The sequence below is a fragment of the Pongo pygmaeus genome, chromosome 4 (assembly GCF_028885625.2).
Source record: "Pongo pygmaeus isolate AG05252 chromosome 4, NHGRI_mPonPyg2-v2.0_pri, whole genome shotgun sequence".
In the NCBI taxonomy this organism is placed as follows: domain Eukaryota; kingdom Metazoa; phylum Chordata; class Mammalia; order Primates; family Hominidae; genus Pongo; species Pongo pygmaeus.
The window spans coordinates 142,679,838-142,698,331 of NC_072377.2; the positions used below are offsets into that span (position 1 = coordinate 142,679,838).

The window sequence follows — 18,494 nt, forward strand, 5'->3', positions numbered from 1 at the left end:
GTCATTAAAAAGCAATATTCCACTTGTGTAAAGACATTTATTTATAGAGTAAAAGGCTTAGAAAAGATCTAATGGAATTGTCTTTAAATCAAGCCTATGGAACAAAGATGTGGGCAACATTTATGGCATAAACCCAAACCTCAGCTTCCCCTTTTTTTGTTTATATTATGTCCACATGCATCTTTGACTCGTTGGTTGTGAGTTAAGGCATTATTGTTATTGGAAAAGAAAATGAGGGACATGGCAAAGAAGTACCAGGATCCTCTCTAGGTCAGAGTTCGGCGAGAGATTCAAACTCTAGAAAAAGTCAGGATAGCAGCTCCAGGTTAGAAAACAGGTTTTCCATCATCCACTGGGTTGGCTGGTTCTCCTTCCAGACTACTTGAGCCTTTTCTTTTGTCTAACCAAATATTCAGTACCTAAAGAGTTAAGGAACACATAGCAAGCTATTATGAACCTTAAACACTAAAGTATTGCAAGTTTATTTTTTTGGCAAATAGACTCAACTATACTTTTTTCTTTAAAGTATGATGCTACCCAGAAAAGAAATCCACAAATGTCTTCTAGCTACTATATCTTATCCCCGAAAGATGGGAAAGTGTGAACATACATTAATATCAACAGATGAAGCAACCAAAAAATACACAGTGACTCCAGCCTCTTTGGAGTTTAGCCCTTAACTTGAGGCTCTGGCAGCGGGAATTCCCATTACTTGTCTATCCTCAGCTCTCTTGAGAGCTCTTCACTGCTGCCTGCATTCCTAGACTACTTCACTATCAAAGCTGGACTTACTGAGGCTCAGGGTTTTCCAAACCAGCAGGCACATTATCAATCCTTCAGGGCCTTAATCACCTTTAAAAATAAACTCTGAGAACACAAAGTCACCTCAAAATCACCTTTATTCTCATAGGCATTCTGAAATCAGGATTCCAGAGGCTATAGGGTCTCTACATACAGTACCTGAATCTGCTCCAGGACTTCTCGCCGCATCTCCACAGCCATATGGTATACATGATGATCAGAGTCATTGTACATTACAGCATTTTGGAACATCAGCATCAGGTCTCGCAGGAATTGGGCCATGGTGCGAATCCGACCCTTAGAGAGATTTCTCTTCAGGCTAGTTAAGTCCATGGGTCTGTAGGTGGCCAAGAAAAAACAAAATCAAACCTTCATGTGGAATATATGATAACCTAACATGTTCTCTTGAAGAACTAACCAGTTCTTAATGAAAACAGTAGCAAAGATAACAACCCTCATCAGATAATAAAATAGCAACAGCAGTTAATATTTGCCTGTTTACAATAGGCCAAACACTGTATTTCTATACTAACTCACTTAATCCTCTCAATAAACCTGTAAGGTAGGTATCATTAATATATCTTTTTTTTTTTTTTGAGTCGGAGTTTCACTCTTGTTGCCCAGGCTGGAGTGCAATGGAGCAATCTCAGCTCACTGCAACCTCTGCCTCCCAGGTTCAAGCGATTCCCCTGCCTCAGCCTCCAGAATAGCTGGGATTACAGGCGCGCGCCACCATGCCCAGCTAATTTTTGTATTTTTAGTAGAGATAGGGTTTCACCATGTTGGTCAGGCTAGTCTCGAATTCCTGACCTCAGGTGATCCACCTTCCTTGGCCTCCCGAAGTGCTGGGATTACAAGCGTGAGCCACTGCCCCCGGCCTTATTATCTCCATTTGACAGATGAAGAAATTGAAATCTAAAGAGGTTAAGTACTCACTGAAAGGCACACAGCCTGAATTCCAATTCAGAGGCAGCCTGACTCCACAGCCCACAGGTCAAGCCACTATATTCTACTATCAGAGGAGGAGTGCTGGCCCCAGGTACCAAAGTTGTAAAGAGCACCAATGATCAGTTTATCACACAGTAGTTATTTGCTTTTTACAATGTATAGTCATATATTATTTAATCCACTTCTCTTACTGCACAAATAAAAAGCTAAGAATAATTTTTTTCTCCTTTCATGGAGATGAAAAAAGGATCAAGTGAATATTAAGACAATATTAATGAGACACAGCAAGTAGATATATAAGAGAAGGCACAGCAGTGTAGAAAGAAGACTGAACTGCAGGTAAGAATCTGGGGCTTAGTTCTAGCTCTGCTATTAACTGTTGGTTGATCACGAGCAAGTCATGACCAAGCACCTCTGAGCTTTAGTTTCCTCATTCCTAAAGAAGTTTGTCTCTGCTGTTTGAATGATGGTATCATTCTGTCTCTACTGTTTGAATGATGGTATCCCCTCTAAAATTCATGTTGAAACTTAATCCCAAGTGCAGCAGTATTAAGAGGTGGGGCCTTTGGGAGGTAATTAAGTCATGAGTGCTCTGCCTTCATGAATGGGATTAGCATCCTTATAAAAGGGCTCCATATCAAAGAGAGTGCCCTCTTATCCTTCTGTCCCTTCTGCCATGTGAGGATACAGTGTTCGTCTCCTCTGCAGAATACAACAAGGCATCATCTTAGAAGCAGAGGCACAGAGTAACCCACCTCACCCACCAAAACTAGCAGTGCCTTGATCTTGCACTTCCCAGCCTCCAGAACCAAAACAAAGAAACATAGATTTCTATTGTTTATAAATTATCCAGCCTGTGGTATTGTGCTATAGCAGCACAGACTAGTGACTCTCCAAAGGTCCTATCATGATCTTTTACATTCTATTACCATACAGGTTTATGCCAGCATTTTAGATGACCTATGCTATAAAAATCCAAAATAGGCCGAGCACAGTGGCTCAAGCCTGTAATCCCAGCACTTTGGGAGGCTGAGGCAGGCAGATCACGAGGTCAAGAGATTGAGACCATCCTGGCCAACATAGTGAAACCCCATCTCTACTAAAAATACAAAAACTAGCTGGGCGTGGTGACGTGCGCCTGTAGTTCCAGCTACTTGGGAGGTTGAGGTAGGAGAATCACTTGAACCCGGGAGGCAGAAGTTGCAGTGAGCCAAGATCTCATCACTGCACTCCAGCCTGGTGACAGAGTGAGACTGTCTCAAAAAAAAAAAAAAAAAAAATCCAAAATAGGCTGGGATTACCTGCCTGTAATCCCAGCAATTTGGAAGGCTGAGGTGGAAGGACTGCTTGAGACTAGGAGTTTAAGACCAACCTGGGCAATTTAGTGAGATCCCATATCTACAAAAAATTTAAAAATTCCTCCTCAGTGATATTCTGAAGAAAAATAAAGTTATTAATAACATTTCAAACAAAGAAAATATTTTATTACAATAAAAATATCAGGCCAGGCACAGTGGCTCACACCTGTAATCCCAGCACTTTGGGAGGCTGAGGTGGGTGAACTGCATGAGCCCAGGAGTCTGAGACAAGCCTAGGCACCATGGTGAAACTTTATCTCTACAAAAAATACAAAAATTAGCTGGGCATGGTGGCATACACCTCTAGACCCAGCTATTAGGGAGGCTGAGATGGAAGGATTGCTTGAACCTGGGCAGTTGAGGCTCAGTTATCCAAGAAATGTGCCACTGTGCTCCAGCCTGAGCAACAGCGTGAGACCTGTCTCAAAAAATAATAGTAAGTAAAAATTTAAAAAATAATAAATTTTAAAATTAGCTAAGTGCAGTGGCACATGCCTGTAGTTCCAGCTACTCAGGAGGCTGAAGTGGGAAGATTGCTTGAGCCCAGGAGGTCAAGGCTGCAGTGAGCCATGATTGCACCACTGCACTCCAGCAACAGAGTGAGACTCTGTCTCAAAAAAATTTTTTTAAATAAAAAATAAAAATAAAATCCCAAAATACTGAGAGGTAAAGCCAGCTGGGCTTCTGGTTTGGGTGGGGACTTGGAGAACTTTTTCTAGCTAAAGGATTGTAAACACGCCAATCAGCGCTCTGTATCTAGCTAAAGGTTTGTAAACACACCAATCAGCACTCCGTAAAAACACACCAATCAGCGCTCTGTGTCTAGCTAAACGTTTGTAAACGCACCAATCAGCACTCTGTAAAAATGCACCAGTCAGTGCTCTGTGTCTAGCTAAAGCTTTGTAAACGCACCAATCAGCACTCTGTAAAAAATGCACCAAAAAAGGTTTGTAAACGCACCAATCAGCACTCCATAAAAATGGACCAATCAGCACTCTGTAAAATGGACCAATCAGCACTATGTAAAATGGACAAATCAGCAGGATGTGGGTGAGGCCAAATAAGGGAATAAAAGCTGGCCCCCCAAGCCAGCAGTGGCAACCAGCTGGGGTACCCTTCCACACTGTGGAAGCTTTGTTCTTTCACTCTTTGCAATAAATCTTGCTGCTGCTCACTCTTTGGGTCCGCACTACCTTTATGAGCTGTAACACTCACCATGAAGGTCTGCCGCTGGACCAGGAACCCACTGGGAGGAACGAACAACTCCAGATGTGCCACCTTTAAGAGCTGTAACACTCACCGCGAAGGTCTGCGGCTTCACTCCTGAAGCCAGCGAGACCACCAACCCAATGGGAGGAACGAACAACTCCAGAGGTGCCACCTTTAAGAGCTGTAACACTCACTGTGAAGGTCTGCAGCTTCACTCCTGAACTCAGCGGGACCACAAACCCACTGGGAGGAAGAAATTCCAGACACATCTGAACATCTGAAGGAACAAACTCTGGACACACCATCTTTAAGAACTGTAACACCACGAGAGTCTGCAGCTTCATTCTTGAAGTCAGCGAGACCAAGAACCCACTGGAAGGAACCAATTCCGGACACAATACTACAATCAACCAATGTTCATAACTTCCATTTGGATCGACATCTGTGCCTTAGTATACCTATAACTAACTAACTGAATAAATGCAGGGTTCCTTTTAAAGTTTTGCTCCAAAAGAATAGTGTCAAAAACAAGCAAAGGCTAATTTAAGATTATAATTAATGATCAGGCTGGGCAGCAAGGCTCACACCTATAATCCCAGCCTTTGGAAGGCCTAGGCAGGTGGATTGTTTGAGCTCAGGAGTTCAAGACCAGCCTGGGCAACATGGCAAAGCTCCGTTTCTACAAAAAATACAAATATTAGCCGGACAAGATGGCTCATGCTTGTAGTCTTAGCTACTTGGGAGGCTGAGGCTGAAGAATAGCTGAGCCTGGGAAGAGGATGTTGCAGTAAGCCAAGACTGTACCACTGCACTCCAGCCTGGGCAACAGAGTGAGACCCTGTCAAAAAAAAAAAAAAAAATATATATATATAGAATGGATCATATTACTTAAAAGTCAATAGTACAAAATAAAAAGCCTATATCATCCTTTTGTTCCCTGCATTCCTTCTTAAATGAAGATATGATACTGAGCTCATCATAACTTTATAAACTTGTTTGGCTATGAAACATATCTTGAGTTTGTAAGTTATAAAAATAATCTAACAGATGGGAAATAAAAAATGAAAAGGCAGATATAAAAGCAACCAACCTTTCTTGACCCCTTTTTCACTGACCTTTTCACCACATCCTTGTACCCTGGGGCCTGCCTTTCTGACACAGGCTTCAGAAATGGACTGCTGAATCTGTTAAGGGACAAACCCAGAGAGGATAAAGAAACCCTGGCAAGGCACTCGGAACGAGAAGAGTAGCTCAGTTCTTAGTAGACTTCCTTTAGGGGAATGCAGACTGTCAGCACCATTAGGAAAAAATCTATTTGTTCCCCCTTGCCAGAGAGTTAAAAAAAACACAAAACTATAAAATATTTAACTATTATTACAATATACTGATTTAGGGCTCAGAAATTTGTTCAAAGTTCCCAAGGCCCTGTCTCTGTGAAAAAAGAGACTCCACCAGATTGAAAAGAAGAATATACATTTTAAATATAAATGTTATCATGTAATAGGAACTAATTTCTAGAGGCAACTCAAATGGCACAGCAACTATTTCTTGTACAGACTTGTGAAAGCAGCTGTGGGTACTGTGGGATAAATCGGGCTTAGATACAGAATCTACCTTTCACCTATGGCTCATTTGAGGGATGAACATATCTCCTTTTATGCTTAAACTCCAATATTTATTACTGCTTCAGTTCTGAACATAATCCTATTACCACTTTGGAGACCTACCTGTGACTGGCAATCATCTTCCAGACTGGCAGGAGAGTCTTCTTAAATAGCAAATGATCCTGAACAGGGTCATCCTGGCTTAGATCAGTCCTATGAGGATAAAACAAGAAGAAAAGAGACAGTAACTTCACAAATAATATTCTGTCTCCCCCAGGTGGGTAATGAGGCTTTCTTAAGACATGCTCCTAATTAATATCTGAAGCTTTTTATCTCCCCTTAAGTTATCTGGCCAAGCAGTCTTAGTTATTAATATCTATTGCTTTCTGTTTTAATTTTTTAATTTTATTTTTCTGAGACAGAGTCTTGCTCTGTTGCCCAGGCTAGAGTGCAGTGGCATGATCTCAGCTCACTGCAACCTCTGCCTCCTGGGTTCAAGCGATTCTCCTGCCTCAGCCTCCCAAGTAGCTGGGACTAAAGGTGCGCACCACCACGCCCAACTAATTTTTGTATTTTCCATAGAGACAGGGTTTTGCCATGTTGGCCAGGCTGGTCTCAAACTCCTGGCCTCAAGTGATCCACCCACCTCAGCCTCCCAAAGTGCTGGGATTACAGGCATGAACCACCATGCCCAGCCAATTTTTTTTTTTTTTGAGACAGGGTCTTGCTCTGTTGCCCAGGCTGGAGTGCAGTAGTGTGATCATGGCTCACTGCAGCCTCAACCTGCTGGGCTCAAGCAATCTTCCTGCCTCAGCCTCCCAAGTAGCTGGGACTCCAGGCAGATGCCACCACGCCCTGCAGCTAATTTTTGTATTTGTTGTAGAGACAAGGTCCCACTATGTTGCCCAGGCTGGATATCTACCACTTTCTAATAAAGATTTCATATTTAATCTAAATTGTAAGGTAAGAATGTGGAATTTACCATCCAAGACTGTGAACTGTCATGAGATAAGATGTCTCAGATTGGGCCCGGCGCAGTGGCTCACGCCTGTAACCACAGCACTTTGGGAGGCCGAGGCAGGCAGATCACAAGGTCAGGAGATTGAGACCATCCTGGCTGACACGGTAAAACCCCGTTTCTACTAAAAATACAAAAAAAATTAGCCGGGCGTGGTGGCGGGCGCCTGTAGTCCCAGCTACTCGGGAGGCTGAGGCAGGAGAATGGCGTGAACCCAGGAGGCAGAGCTTGCAGTGAGCCGAGATCGCGCCACTGCACTCCAGCCTGGGCGACTGAGCGAGACTCCGTCTCAAAAAAAAAAAAAAAAAGTCTCAGATTGCAGATTTCCTGCTGTTTGTACAGTCACAATATGTCATCTCTGCACTCTATTGCTCATACTTAAGGAGTTACAGAAAAGCAAATGAAGGCATTCCTCACCAGCCTACATTTTAAACTGTATCCTATTTGTGTACCAAAAATTGAAATCTAGGTGGGGCACAGTGGCTCAGGCCTATAATCCCAGTACTTTGGGAGGCTAAGGTGGGATTGCTTGAAGCCAGAAGTTCAAGACCCAGCCTGGGCAACAAAGCGAGACCCTGTCTCTACGAGAAAAAAAAGAAATCTGCTCTTCAAAAAAAAAAAAAATACATACATACATATATATATATATATATATATATATATATATATGCATGGTTCAGCTGTATATCTTAAACAAAAAAACACTAGAATAATTATTAGTTTTGCCTTTTCACAGACAACTGGGTGGATCTGGGATATACTGAAGAAAAAAAAAACAGTTCATACTATATTCTCTCAACAGATGGACCTGACACAGGCCGGAAAAAGGACAATTTATTTATTACCATAACAAAAATAACTTTGCTGGACATAGTGGCTGATGCCTACAATCTCAGCACTTTGAAAGGCTGAGGCAGGAGAATCACTTGAGGCCAGGAGTCACAGATAAAAACAACTTTGTTTTTCTGCTTTAAAAAGTAATTCACTTCATGCCAGATGCAATGGTTCATGCCTATAATCCCAGGACTTTGGGAGGCCAAGGCAGGGGATTGCTTGAGTCCAGGAGTTTGAGACCAGTCTGGTCAATGTGACGAAACCCTGTCTCTAACAAAAATACAAAAAAATCAGCTGGGTGTGGTGGTGCACACCTGTGTTCCCAGCTATTCATGAGGCTGAGGTGAGAGGATCACCTGAGCCTAGGAGGCGGAGGCTGAAGTGAGCCAAGATCATGCCATTGCACACTAACTTGGGCAACAGAGTGAGATCCTATCTCAAAAAAAAGAAAATTAATATTTTTTTGGTTTCCTGTTTAAAAAAACAGCCCCCATTGAGATTTGAAAATGTGTTCTTTAGTTCTATAATTATCTATACAAAGATGAGACAATTATATAAACCAGGGGTGTCCAATCTTTTGGCTTCCCTGGGCCACATTGGAAGAAGAAGAATTGTCTTGGACCACACATAAAATACACTAACAATAGCTGATGAGCTGGAAAAAAAAGAAAAAAAGAAAAGGAAAAAAAAAGGTCAGTGCATAAATCTCATAATGTTTTAAGAATTTGTGTTTGGCCACATTCAAAGCTGTCCTGGGCTGCAGGCTAGGGATTAGACAAGCTTGACATAAACAATCCCCTAAGAGATGTGAAAAAGAAACAAAGATCACAAACTTCAAAATAATTTTTTCTTTTCTTTTTTTTCTTGTTTTGTTTTTTGAAACAGGGTCTTGCTCTGTCACCCAGGCTGTGTAGTGACATGATCATAGCTCACTGTAACCTTCACCTCCCAAGTTCAAGCAGTCCTCCTGCCTTGGCCTCCTGTGTAGCTAGGACTACAGGTGCATGCCCCCACACCCAGTAAATTTTGTTTATTTTTTGTAAAGATGAGGTTTCACTATGTTGCCCAGGCTAGTCTCAAAATCCTGAGCTCAAGCAATCCTCCTGCCTCTGCCTCCCAAAGTGCTGAGATTACAGGTGTGAGCCACTGCGCCTGGCCTAATTTTTTCTTTAAAAAAAAATTTTTTTTAGCCTCTCCCTTGTCTCCTACAACAAAATAATTTTCCATTTCAAGTTCATAAAAGCTATTTTAATATTTTTAAAAGAGGTATAGTTTGGGCCAGGCACAGTGGCTCATGCCTGTAATCCCAACACTTTAGGAGGCTGAGGTAGGAGGAGCACTTGAAACCAAGAGTTCAAGACAAGCCTGGGCAATATAGCAAGGCCGGCCCTGTCTCTACAAAAAATAAAAGATCAGCTGGGTGTGGTGGCCCATGGCTGTATTCCCAGCTACTTGGAAGCCTGAGGTGGGAGGTTCCCTTGAGTTCAGGAAGTCAAGCTGCAGTGAGTCATGATTGTGCCCATTGCACTCAAGCTTGGGTGATGGAGCTAGACCCTGTCTCTATTAAAGGAAAAAAAGCACCATAGTTTGTATATTAGGCATAGTCTGTATAATATTAGCTCCATCACCCAGGCTGGAGGGATATAGACTAGGCTAGAGTACAGTGGCACAATCATGGCTCACTGCAGCTTGACCTCCTGGGTTCAGGGGATCCTCCCACCTCAGCTTCCAGAGTAGCTGAAACTATAGGCAAGTGACACCATACCTGGCTAATTTTTTTTTAATTTTTATTTTGTAGAGGCACGGTCTCCCTATGTTGCTCAGGCTGGTCTCAAAGTCCTGGGATCAAGGGATCCTCCCACCTTGGCCTCCCAAAGTGCTGGAATTACAGGTGTGAGCCACCACACCTAGCCTTGAAAGACAGTCCTAATATTGATTAAACAGATTTGTTTTATAACAGGAGAGCATATAGACTTCTATTTATATGATGTTAAAATTATATTTAATTAATTATATTTTTTGTGTTTTCCAACTCTAATTTTCTTTAACTTATAAAAGTAATCCATTTCATGATTCAAATAGGCATAAACAGAAGTATGACTCTTAACAAACTTGGATGAAAGTCTATGCTTACAGCTTTGAGGAGGTAGCATGGCTGAAAAGTGTATCCACCAAGGGAGTCTCCTTAATGTTAAAGACATCATCACACTCGCCTGAAGGGGGCTGGTCTTCCACCTCTGACACATATACTTCACCCTGGTCCTCCCCTTTGGATTCTTGCTGAGCCTCCCCCTAGGAATGCCAGGAAACAAGAAACTTTAGAAGGAGATTTACTTTCTGCATAGTAATTTTACTTGCATAGAGTAAATGAAGGCTGCCCTTAGGTGAGAAGAGGTCAATTATATAAAGCTACAAAAGAAATTAAAGAAAGCTGACTTAACTAGACCTAAGTTAATGAGTTCTTGGTAACAATCTTGCTGGAGGCTTTGACTCTGTGCCACTCACCTCCACCAAAATGGAAAAGCATTATTTGTCCAATTCTCATTGGATTCTTTAAAAACCATCATGATCACCTGGGGCCCTGGAGTTAACTACTCTAGCTGGCCAGATAATTTTTTTTTTTTTTTTGAGACAGGGTCTCACTCTGTTGCCCAGGCTGGAGTGCAGTAGCATCATCATGGCTCACTGCAGCCTTGAACTCCTGGGCTCCCCCTGAGACTCCCAAGTAGCTGGAACTGCAGGAACATGCCACCATACCTGGCTAATTTGTTTTTTGTTTTTGTAGAGACGGTGTCTCCCTGTATTGCCCAGACTGGTCTTGAACTCCTGAGCTCAAGAGATCCTCCTGCCTCAGCCTCCCAAAGCACTGGGATTACAGGCATGAGCCACTGCCCCCCGCCTGCCAGATAATATTAATAATGATGATGGTATTCTAAATTTTACTGACTGCTTACTATAAGCCAGGCACTGTGCTAAGTGCTTTACATGAATTATCTCATTTAAACCTCACAGCAAACCCACAAAATAGGGTGCTATTATTGCAATTCTGCAGAGAAAACTGAAGTTCTAAAATGTTCGCTAACATGCTAAAGGTAACACAGCTAAAACTGGTGCTAAATCCAGGATTTGGATCCAGGTAGTTTAACTTTCTGGAGTTAGCCTACCCTGTTCTACTTCCCTCTAACTACCCTGTTCTACTTCCCTAGGCAGAAGATCAACAAGACAGCTGATTTAAGTTACTTTCTTACCTCTTCACTCTCTGTGAGTAGTCCCTGAACTGCACAAATAACTGAGGGAGCTGAAGCCACCTCTGGCTTTCCATTTTCTCCCAGTGGCTTTTCAGCTACTAAGGGGTCTCCTTTGGCTGAAAGCTCTTCAGTCTCTCTGCAGAGCTCCCTTTCTCCTTCGCTAGCTTTAATTTCCCTTCCTTCTTGTCTAGTACCAGATGGAAGGCAGCAGCCTTCACTTGATTCGTTGCTGCTGATGCACAAGGGCTCCATTAAATAAGCTACCTGCAATCAAAGTTTATTATTAGATGCAAAGGAACACCAATGAAAATCATCATCCACATATCAACAATGCCACATGCTAACACTGTCACAGTGACTAAGTCTGAGAGGACAAAATGGTTTAATTAATACAATCGTCTAAAATCTGTCAAAATATATACACAGGCACTGGGCTGGTTGGTGGGGACACTACAGTGAACAAGAAAGATATGGTTCTTGCCTCTTCCAGGAGTTTATGTTCTAATTTTTCATCTCAAGTGTCAACTCTGATCAATTGGGAGTGGCTGTCTAGAATAAAGTGTTGAAAATTTTGTCTACAACAGACACTTGTAGAGAGAAGTGGCAACATTTGAAATGGATGCTTGCTGATCTTGATCTAGGGTCTCCTAAATGTGTTCAATAACAGCATACATATAACTCTCTGTCCAATTCTGTTTATTTCTGGTCCTCAGCCCTTACCCAAGGTAATGACACTTAAAAATACTACCTTAAAGTCATAGCATTTAAAGCTTCAAGGAAAATTTGGGCAAGTATAACTTCCCACAACTCCAAAAGCATGAATTACAAGGATATTCATAAAGCAGTCCTTATGACCCAGGCCCCTAATGACTGAGGTATTAGAAATTCAGTCAAAAAGCATTTTTTTTTTATTTTTAATTCTTTATTTTTGAGATGGAGTCTTGCTCTGTTACCCAGGCTGGAGTCCAATGGCACGATCTCAGCTCACTGCAACCTCTGCCTCCCGGGTTCACGCAATTCTCCTGCCTCAGCCTCCCGGGTAGCTGGGATTACAGGCACATGCCACCAAGCCCAGCTAATTTTTTTATTTTTATTTTTATTTATTTATTTATTTAGAGATAGAGTTTCACTCTGTCGCCCAGGCTGGAGTGCAATGGTGTGATCTCAGCTCACTGCAACCTCCGCCTCCCAGGTTCGTGATTCTCCTGCCTCAAGCCTCCTGAACAGCTGGGATTACAGGCGCCTGCCACCACGCCCGGCTAATTTTTTGTATTTTTAGTAGAGATGGGGTTTCACCATGTTGGCCAGGCTGGTCTTGAACTCCTGACCTCAAGTGATCCACCCGCCTCGGCCTCCCAAAGTGCTGGGATTACAGGCGTGAGCCACTGCACCCGGCCATTTTTGTATTTTTAGTAGAGATGGGGTTTCACCATGTTGGCCAGGCTGGTCTCGAACTCCCGGCCTCAAGTGATCCACTGGCCTCAGCCTCCCAAAGTGCTGGGATTACAGGCGTGAGCCACTGCACCTGGCCCAAAAAGCATGTATTTGGTGCATATTCTGTATCAGCACCAAGTGCTGAGGACTAGCAATGAACTTAATCCCTGCCACTGTGGAGCTTATATTTTAGTAAACAATATTAAGAGTGGTAGAAGAATGTAAGGATAAGCATTCTCTTAGAAAGTTGAGGCTCTTCCAGCTTTGGAAATAAGAGCTCACTGTTACCTCAGAGAGAAAGTGGAGGAGGTTCTGGTGGCTGGCTTTCTTTGCCGCTTCCTGAGATTCCTCACTGCCTCCATCCCCAACAAGCAGTTCACTAGGTTCTCTCCCTGGACTGCTTTCCTCTAGTTCCTCAGCTTCTGGATCCTCAGTTTCCCTCCAGTTGCCCACATCAAGATCCAGACTGGAGTCCCATGAGCTGAAGAGGGACCTGCAGTCATTGCTAAACTCAGAGTCATTGGGATGATCTTGTTCAGAATCCAGCCAAACCCACTCATGTCCCATCTGTAAATACACGGGAAAAAATGCATTAAATTCATTCAAATAAATATTCCTGAGGCATCTCCATCTCCCGAGTTCAGTAGAAAAATAAGGGGCCAGAAATTTATTTGTATTCAAGTATTCATCATTAGGAAGAATTAAAATCTTGGGGAAGGGAGACATGAGATGAAATTATATTTGTCTTTGGGAATAAAGAAAAAGCCCCATGTCAGTAAAACAGAGATATTACACCATACAATACAGTATAATAGAGACATTAATATTACCTAACAATTATTTTTACTTGGAATTCCTCATATTCACACCAAAAGAAGGGAAAGAACTGGAGCATAGCTAGCTCAATTATTTTCCTCTAGCCCAAATCATCCATAACTAAACCATAGGCAAACAAATTGAGAGGGCAGGGGATATTTTCCTCAGTGTACAAAATATTTTTAACCTATGAACCATTAAATCTTCAAAACACACTTTAGGATTGCCTTTGGCATCCTTCTGGTCATATCCAACTTGATATTGAGAAACATCAAGCTTAAAATATATCTTCCCTTGCTCTCATTACACCACTATCTTGGTTTTCTTATGTCTTTCTTTGTCGTCTCCCTTTTACAACTTTCAATAAATCCCTACCTTCTATGTTCCTGCTTGGTCCTCTGCTTTCTTATTAATGTATTTTTAAAAAAACATATATACTTTGAGGTTTCAACTTTGACCTCTATTCAGGTGGCTCCCAAATCTCTCTACCTTTACTTCTTATATGAATTCTGGTCTCATTTCTCCATGCATCCAAAAGTCAATTCCCTTTAGATGGTCTACCACCTGCTGTAACATTTCTAAAATAAAAATCACATTTCCTCTATCTCCAAAATCACTGCTTCTTCCCAATTTCCTTATCCCCGTCACCATTTTCTTTCTTTTTTTTTGGAACGAAGTTTCACTCTTGTTGCCCAGGCTGGAGCACAATGGCCCAATCTCGGCTCACTGCAACCTCTGCTTCCTGGGTTCAAGCGATTCTCCTGCCTCAGCCTCCTGAGTAGCTGAGATTACAGGTGCCCGCCACCATGCCCGGCTAATTTTTGTATATTTATAGAGATGGGGTTTCACCATGTTGACCAGGCTGGTCTTGAACTTCTGACCTCAGGTGATCCACCCGCCTTTGCCTCCCAAAGTGCTGGGATTACAGGCATGAGCCACCACACCCGACCCCATTACCATTTTCTTAGTCTACAGAACCCACAATTCTGTTTTGACCCTTCCTTCTCTTATATTCAGTAAGCAAGTCCTCTTCCCAGTTTTCTCCCACAATAAGTTTTCTCAGTGTCCATCCTTTCCTGAACAAATGCCATAGTCTCCTAGTCAGCTTTTCTATCTTTAATCCTATCTGCTCTCAACAAATATAGTTATTCTACTCAAGGCTTTATAACAGCTATCACCTCAAATATAAATTTCTCAATCTGCCCAAGTCCTCCACAAATTTAGCCTTATTTTGTTCCCTTCACTCCCATGTACACCTCCTTATTCCTTAGTATAATCCCTGTTCTAGTTACATTTGTCTCCATATTGCCACCCACCACCCCCACCAGATGCCTACACCTTCCATTCGGTTTGCTAGTCTCATTTATCACCTCTACCAGTTCAAAACGTATGTCCTTTAATGGACCTTTTCCACACACTTCTCCCAACTTTTAGAGCTTGTGTTTGTATCACATGCCTGTTTGCAGACTGCTTTGGGACTACAATGTTACTTTTTATTTTCCTTTCTTGTTTGCATCATGTCCATGTAACAAGGAATTTCATGTTCTAACTCCTGGACTAATTGAATACCTTTCCATTGCCTCACAAAGATTGTATCTTATCTTCCTTAGCATCCTAATATAGTTCTATTAAAGGCAAAAAGATTTGTGACTTCTAATCGTATCCTCTTAAACCCCTTTCTCAAGAAGACTTTGACTATTAGACCAGACTCCAGTGTGACATATTATCTAAATGTTTATTTTGTTATAAAGTGATATTCATCTAATACTCATTTTTTCATCATAGCCATCTGTTTATAATAAAAAGTTCATAACTTTTTTTTTTTTTGAGATAGTCTTGCTCTGTCGATAGAGTGCAGTGGCTCGATCTCGGGTCACTGCAACCTCTGCCTCCCAGGCTCAAGCACTTCTTCTGCCTCAAGCCTCCCGTGTAACTGGGATTACAGGCACCCACCACCACGCCTGGCCAATTTTTTGTATTTTTAGTAGAGATGGGGTTTCACCATGTTGGCCAGGCTGGTCTTGAACTACTGACCTCAAGTGATCCGCCCGCCTTGGCCTCCTAAAGTGCTGGGATTACAGGTGTGAGCCACGGTGCCCGGCACTATTTCATTTCACTACTGAGTTTTAAAAATGTTGGCCGGGCGCGGTGGTTTATGTCTGTAATCCCAGCACTTTGGGAGGCCGAGGCAGGTGGATCACCTGAGGTCAGGAGTTCGAGACCAGCCTGACCAACATGGAGAAACCCCACCTCTACTAAAAAAAACACAAAATTAGCTGGGCTTGGTGGTGCATGCCTGTGATCCCAGCTACTCGGGAGGCTAAGGCAGGACAATCGCTTGAACCTGGGAGGCGGAGGTTGCAGTGAGCCGAGATTGTGCCATTGCACTCCAGCCTGGGCAATGAGAGCGAAACTCCGAATTAAAAAAAAAAAAAAAAAAAAAAAGTTTAGTTGGCCAGGGGCAGTCACTCATCACTTAAAAAAAAAAAAAGTTTAGTTATTAACAAGTTGGAATAGAACTGAGATTTTAAATTTTGGGGTGTTTTTTCTCTGTTGTCCAGGCTGGAGTGCAGTGGCATTATCTCAGCTCACTGCAGCCTCAACCGGCCAGGGTTGTGATCCTCCCGCCTCAGCCTCCAATGTAGCTGGGACCACAGGTGCGTGCCACCATACCTGGCTAATTATTTGTAGAGACAAGGTCTTGCTATGTTGCCTAGGCTGGTCTTGATCTCCTGGGCTCAAGTGATCTTCCTGTCTTGGCCTCCCAAAGTGCTGGGATTACAAGTGTGAGCCACTGTGTCTGGCCAAATTCACTAATTCTTAAAACTGGGCTTAGCCTTCAAACAGCAATGTTAAGAACTATATTTATTTGAGAAAGGGTCTTGCTCTTTCACCCAGGCTGGAGTGCAGTGATGCAATTATAGGTCATTGCAACTTTGAATTCTGTGGCTCAAGAGATCCTCCAGCCACAGCTTCCCGAGTAGCTGGGACTACAGGTGCACATCACCATGCTGGGCTTTTTTTTTTTTTTTTTTTGAGACAGGGTCTCACTTTGTTGTCCAGGCTGGTCTCAAACTCCTGGGCTCAAGCAATCCTCCCACCTCAGCCTCCCAAAGTGTTGGGGTATTTTTTTTTTTTTTTGAGATGGAATCTTGCTCTGTTGCCCAGGCTGGAGTGCAGTGATGCGATCTCAGTTCACTGCAACCTCCGCCTCCCGGGTTCAAGCGCTTCTTCTGCCTCAGCCTCCCAAATAGCTGGGACTACAGACATGCGCCACCACACCCGGCTAATTTTTGTATTTTTTGTAGAGACAGTTTCACCACATTGGCCAGGATGGTCTCGAACTCCCGACCTTGTGATCTGCCAGCCTTGGCTTCCCAAACTGCTGGGATTACAGGCATGAGCCACCACACCTGGCCGCCAAGAACTCTTTTATACAGAGTCTTTAACCATAAAAACAGGAAAAAAATGGTAACACACTATCCTACAAATACCATCTGCAAATATAGCATTAAGTGAGACAAATGTTCCTGAGATAAGGGTCAATGCTGCCTATGTCCATTCTCTAATCTTCTTTAAGCAATGCCATGAACAGAATTCTGAAAACCTTACTTTTCCCAAACATTCAAGAAAATCTGAATAAGGAAGTCTTTCCTGCTCAATGCAACACTTTAAGGTATATTAACTATAAACTCAATTCTGGTTGCTTACCTTCTCACTACAGCAAGCAGTTCATAAGACCACTTTTCCCCTGTAACAATCTCATTCCTACAAATGAAATAGTTATGCAGAAGAAACCACAAGTTTCAAATATACACACACACACACACACACAAGCCAAAGGCTAGAGGTTTTTTTTTTTTTCAGTTTATTGTATACACACGCATTTCACAGGTTTTTTTTTTGTTTTTTTAAAAAGTCTGTACAATTGACAAGACAATACAAACTAGCTACAATCTGCTAGATACACATTAGGACATTAACATAGCCCATGGTTTCTGCCCTAAAACAGGCAATTGTGCTACTCCAACTCTCTAAGAGAGATTTTCCAGCTCATGTCGTGTGGCCCAGCCTCTTCTGTAACTTCCACCTCTGGAACTGGGCCCGCAAGCCCAAGCTCTATCTTGTTTACTTTTATTTTAGGTTCGGCTCAAAGAGGGTACTCTGAGGCTTCACTTTTTCATCTTCATATCTGCTTCAATGGCACAGCGGCGTCCCCTGGTTCCTCCATCCTAGATGACAGGCAGAGAAAGAAAGGGAGCATGAGTTGGTCAGGAGACAAGAGACCGTGCAACAGAAAAGTTGGGGATTTGGTTTCTTGGGGGAGAGGGGAGAAGAGAATCAGCAGAAAAATCCAGAGGGATGAGGGGCATATTTCTGTCTTCCCAGAGTGGCTAAAGAACACCTGGTAGTTTATGAGAGGAAATGTAGGATGGAATATCTTGCTCATGCCCACTACAAAGGTCCTTGGAATTCACCTAGGGTCCCACAGAATAACTATTAGTCATCCCACCGAGGCCCAAATCATGTGCAAAGGAACAGGAGAGTAAAAGAAAGGTAGGAGAGTCAGAATGGGCAATGGGTAGTGAGGTTCTTGACTAACATACCTGTCCAACTGTTGGTCCCTACAAGAAAGGCCTTTCCTGCAGACTGACCCTGGCACTAGTTCCCTAGCACCTCCTGACAGTGGTTTTCCATGAGATCAGGACAATTAGAAGGCTTCTTTCCATCTGCTGCTCTCTCCCTGCAGCCCAGCTCCTTCCTCTTGTGCAATATTTTGCTGTCTTCAATAGATAAAAGATCCCATTAACCAGCCTTGCAATAGCCAGCCAAATGCTTTGCTTGGGGGATCCAGAGTCACTGTTGTAGGCCAATAAGAAAGAACGGAGATGATAATGTTCTGTCTGTGGTACAGCCTGTAGGCAAGATGAATTACTGAAACCTCTGCTGGGCCAGGCCATTTTTACATTTCTAATATGCAAGGACTCTAAAATTTTTAGAGTCCATGAACATAAGTTGCCCATGAGGCAACAGTGAAAATAAAAAGGTGGTAACCTTGCATGTGTATAATGCTTTTCTTTTTTTTCCAAGCCAGTTTCATATCTATTATCTCATTTTATTCTCATAACATCCCTGTGAGGTAGGCTGGACAAGTACCTCATTATATTAGCTTCATCACACACCAAGGAAAACAATGCCCCAAGAGATTATCCAATGACCTTAA

The 18,494-nt window shown here is 42.6% G+C and overlaps 1 protein-coding gene across 15 annotated transcripts in view; it reads right to left on the reverse strand.

Moving 5' to 3' along the window:
- Nucleotides 1–17: 17 nt before the first annotated feature.
- The window catches only part of BRD8 (bromodomain containing 8), a 39,012-nt gene continuing 20,535 nt past the window's right edge, over nt 18–18,494 (reverse strand). For 9 of the 15 annotated variants that reach the window (XM_063665227.1, XM_063665226.1, XM_063665229.1 and 6 more), the window contains one exon: nt 17,122–17,502. In XM_063665227.1, coding sequence (XP_063521297.1) covers nt 17,443–17,502 — 60 coding nt within the window. In that variant the 3' untranslated portion in view covers nt 17,122–17,442. Of the gene's footprint in view, nt 420–960; nt 1,139–5,431; nt 5,501–6,043; nt 6,134–9,906; nt 10,065–11,020; nt 11,285–12,742; nt 13,022–17,115; nt 17,503–17,879; nt 18,187–18,494 lie in introns of those variants that run through there. The other 6 variants (XM_063665220.1, XM_054488818.2, XM_054488816.2 and 3 more) reach the window with 3 other exon arrangements.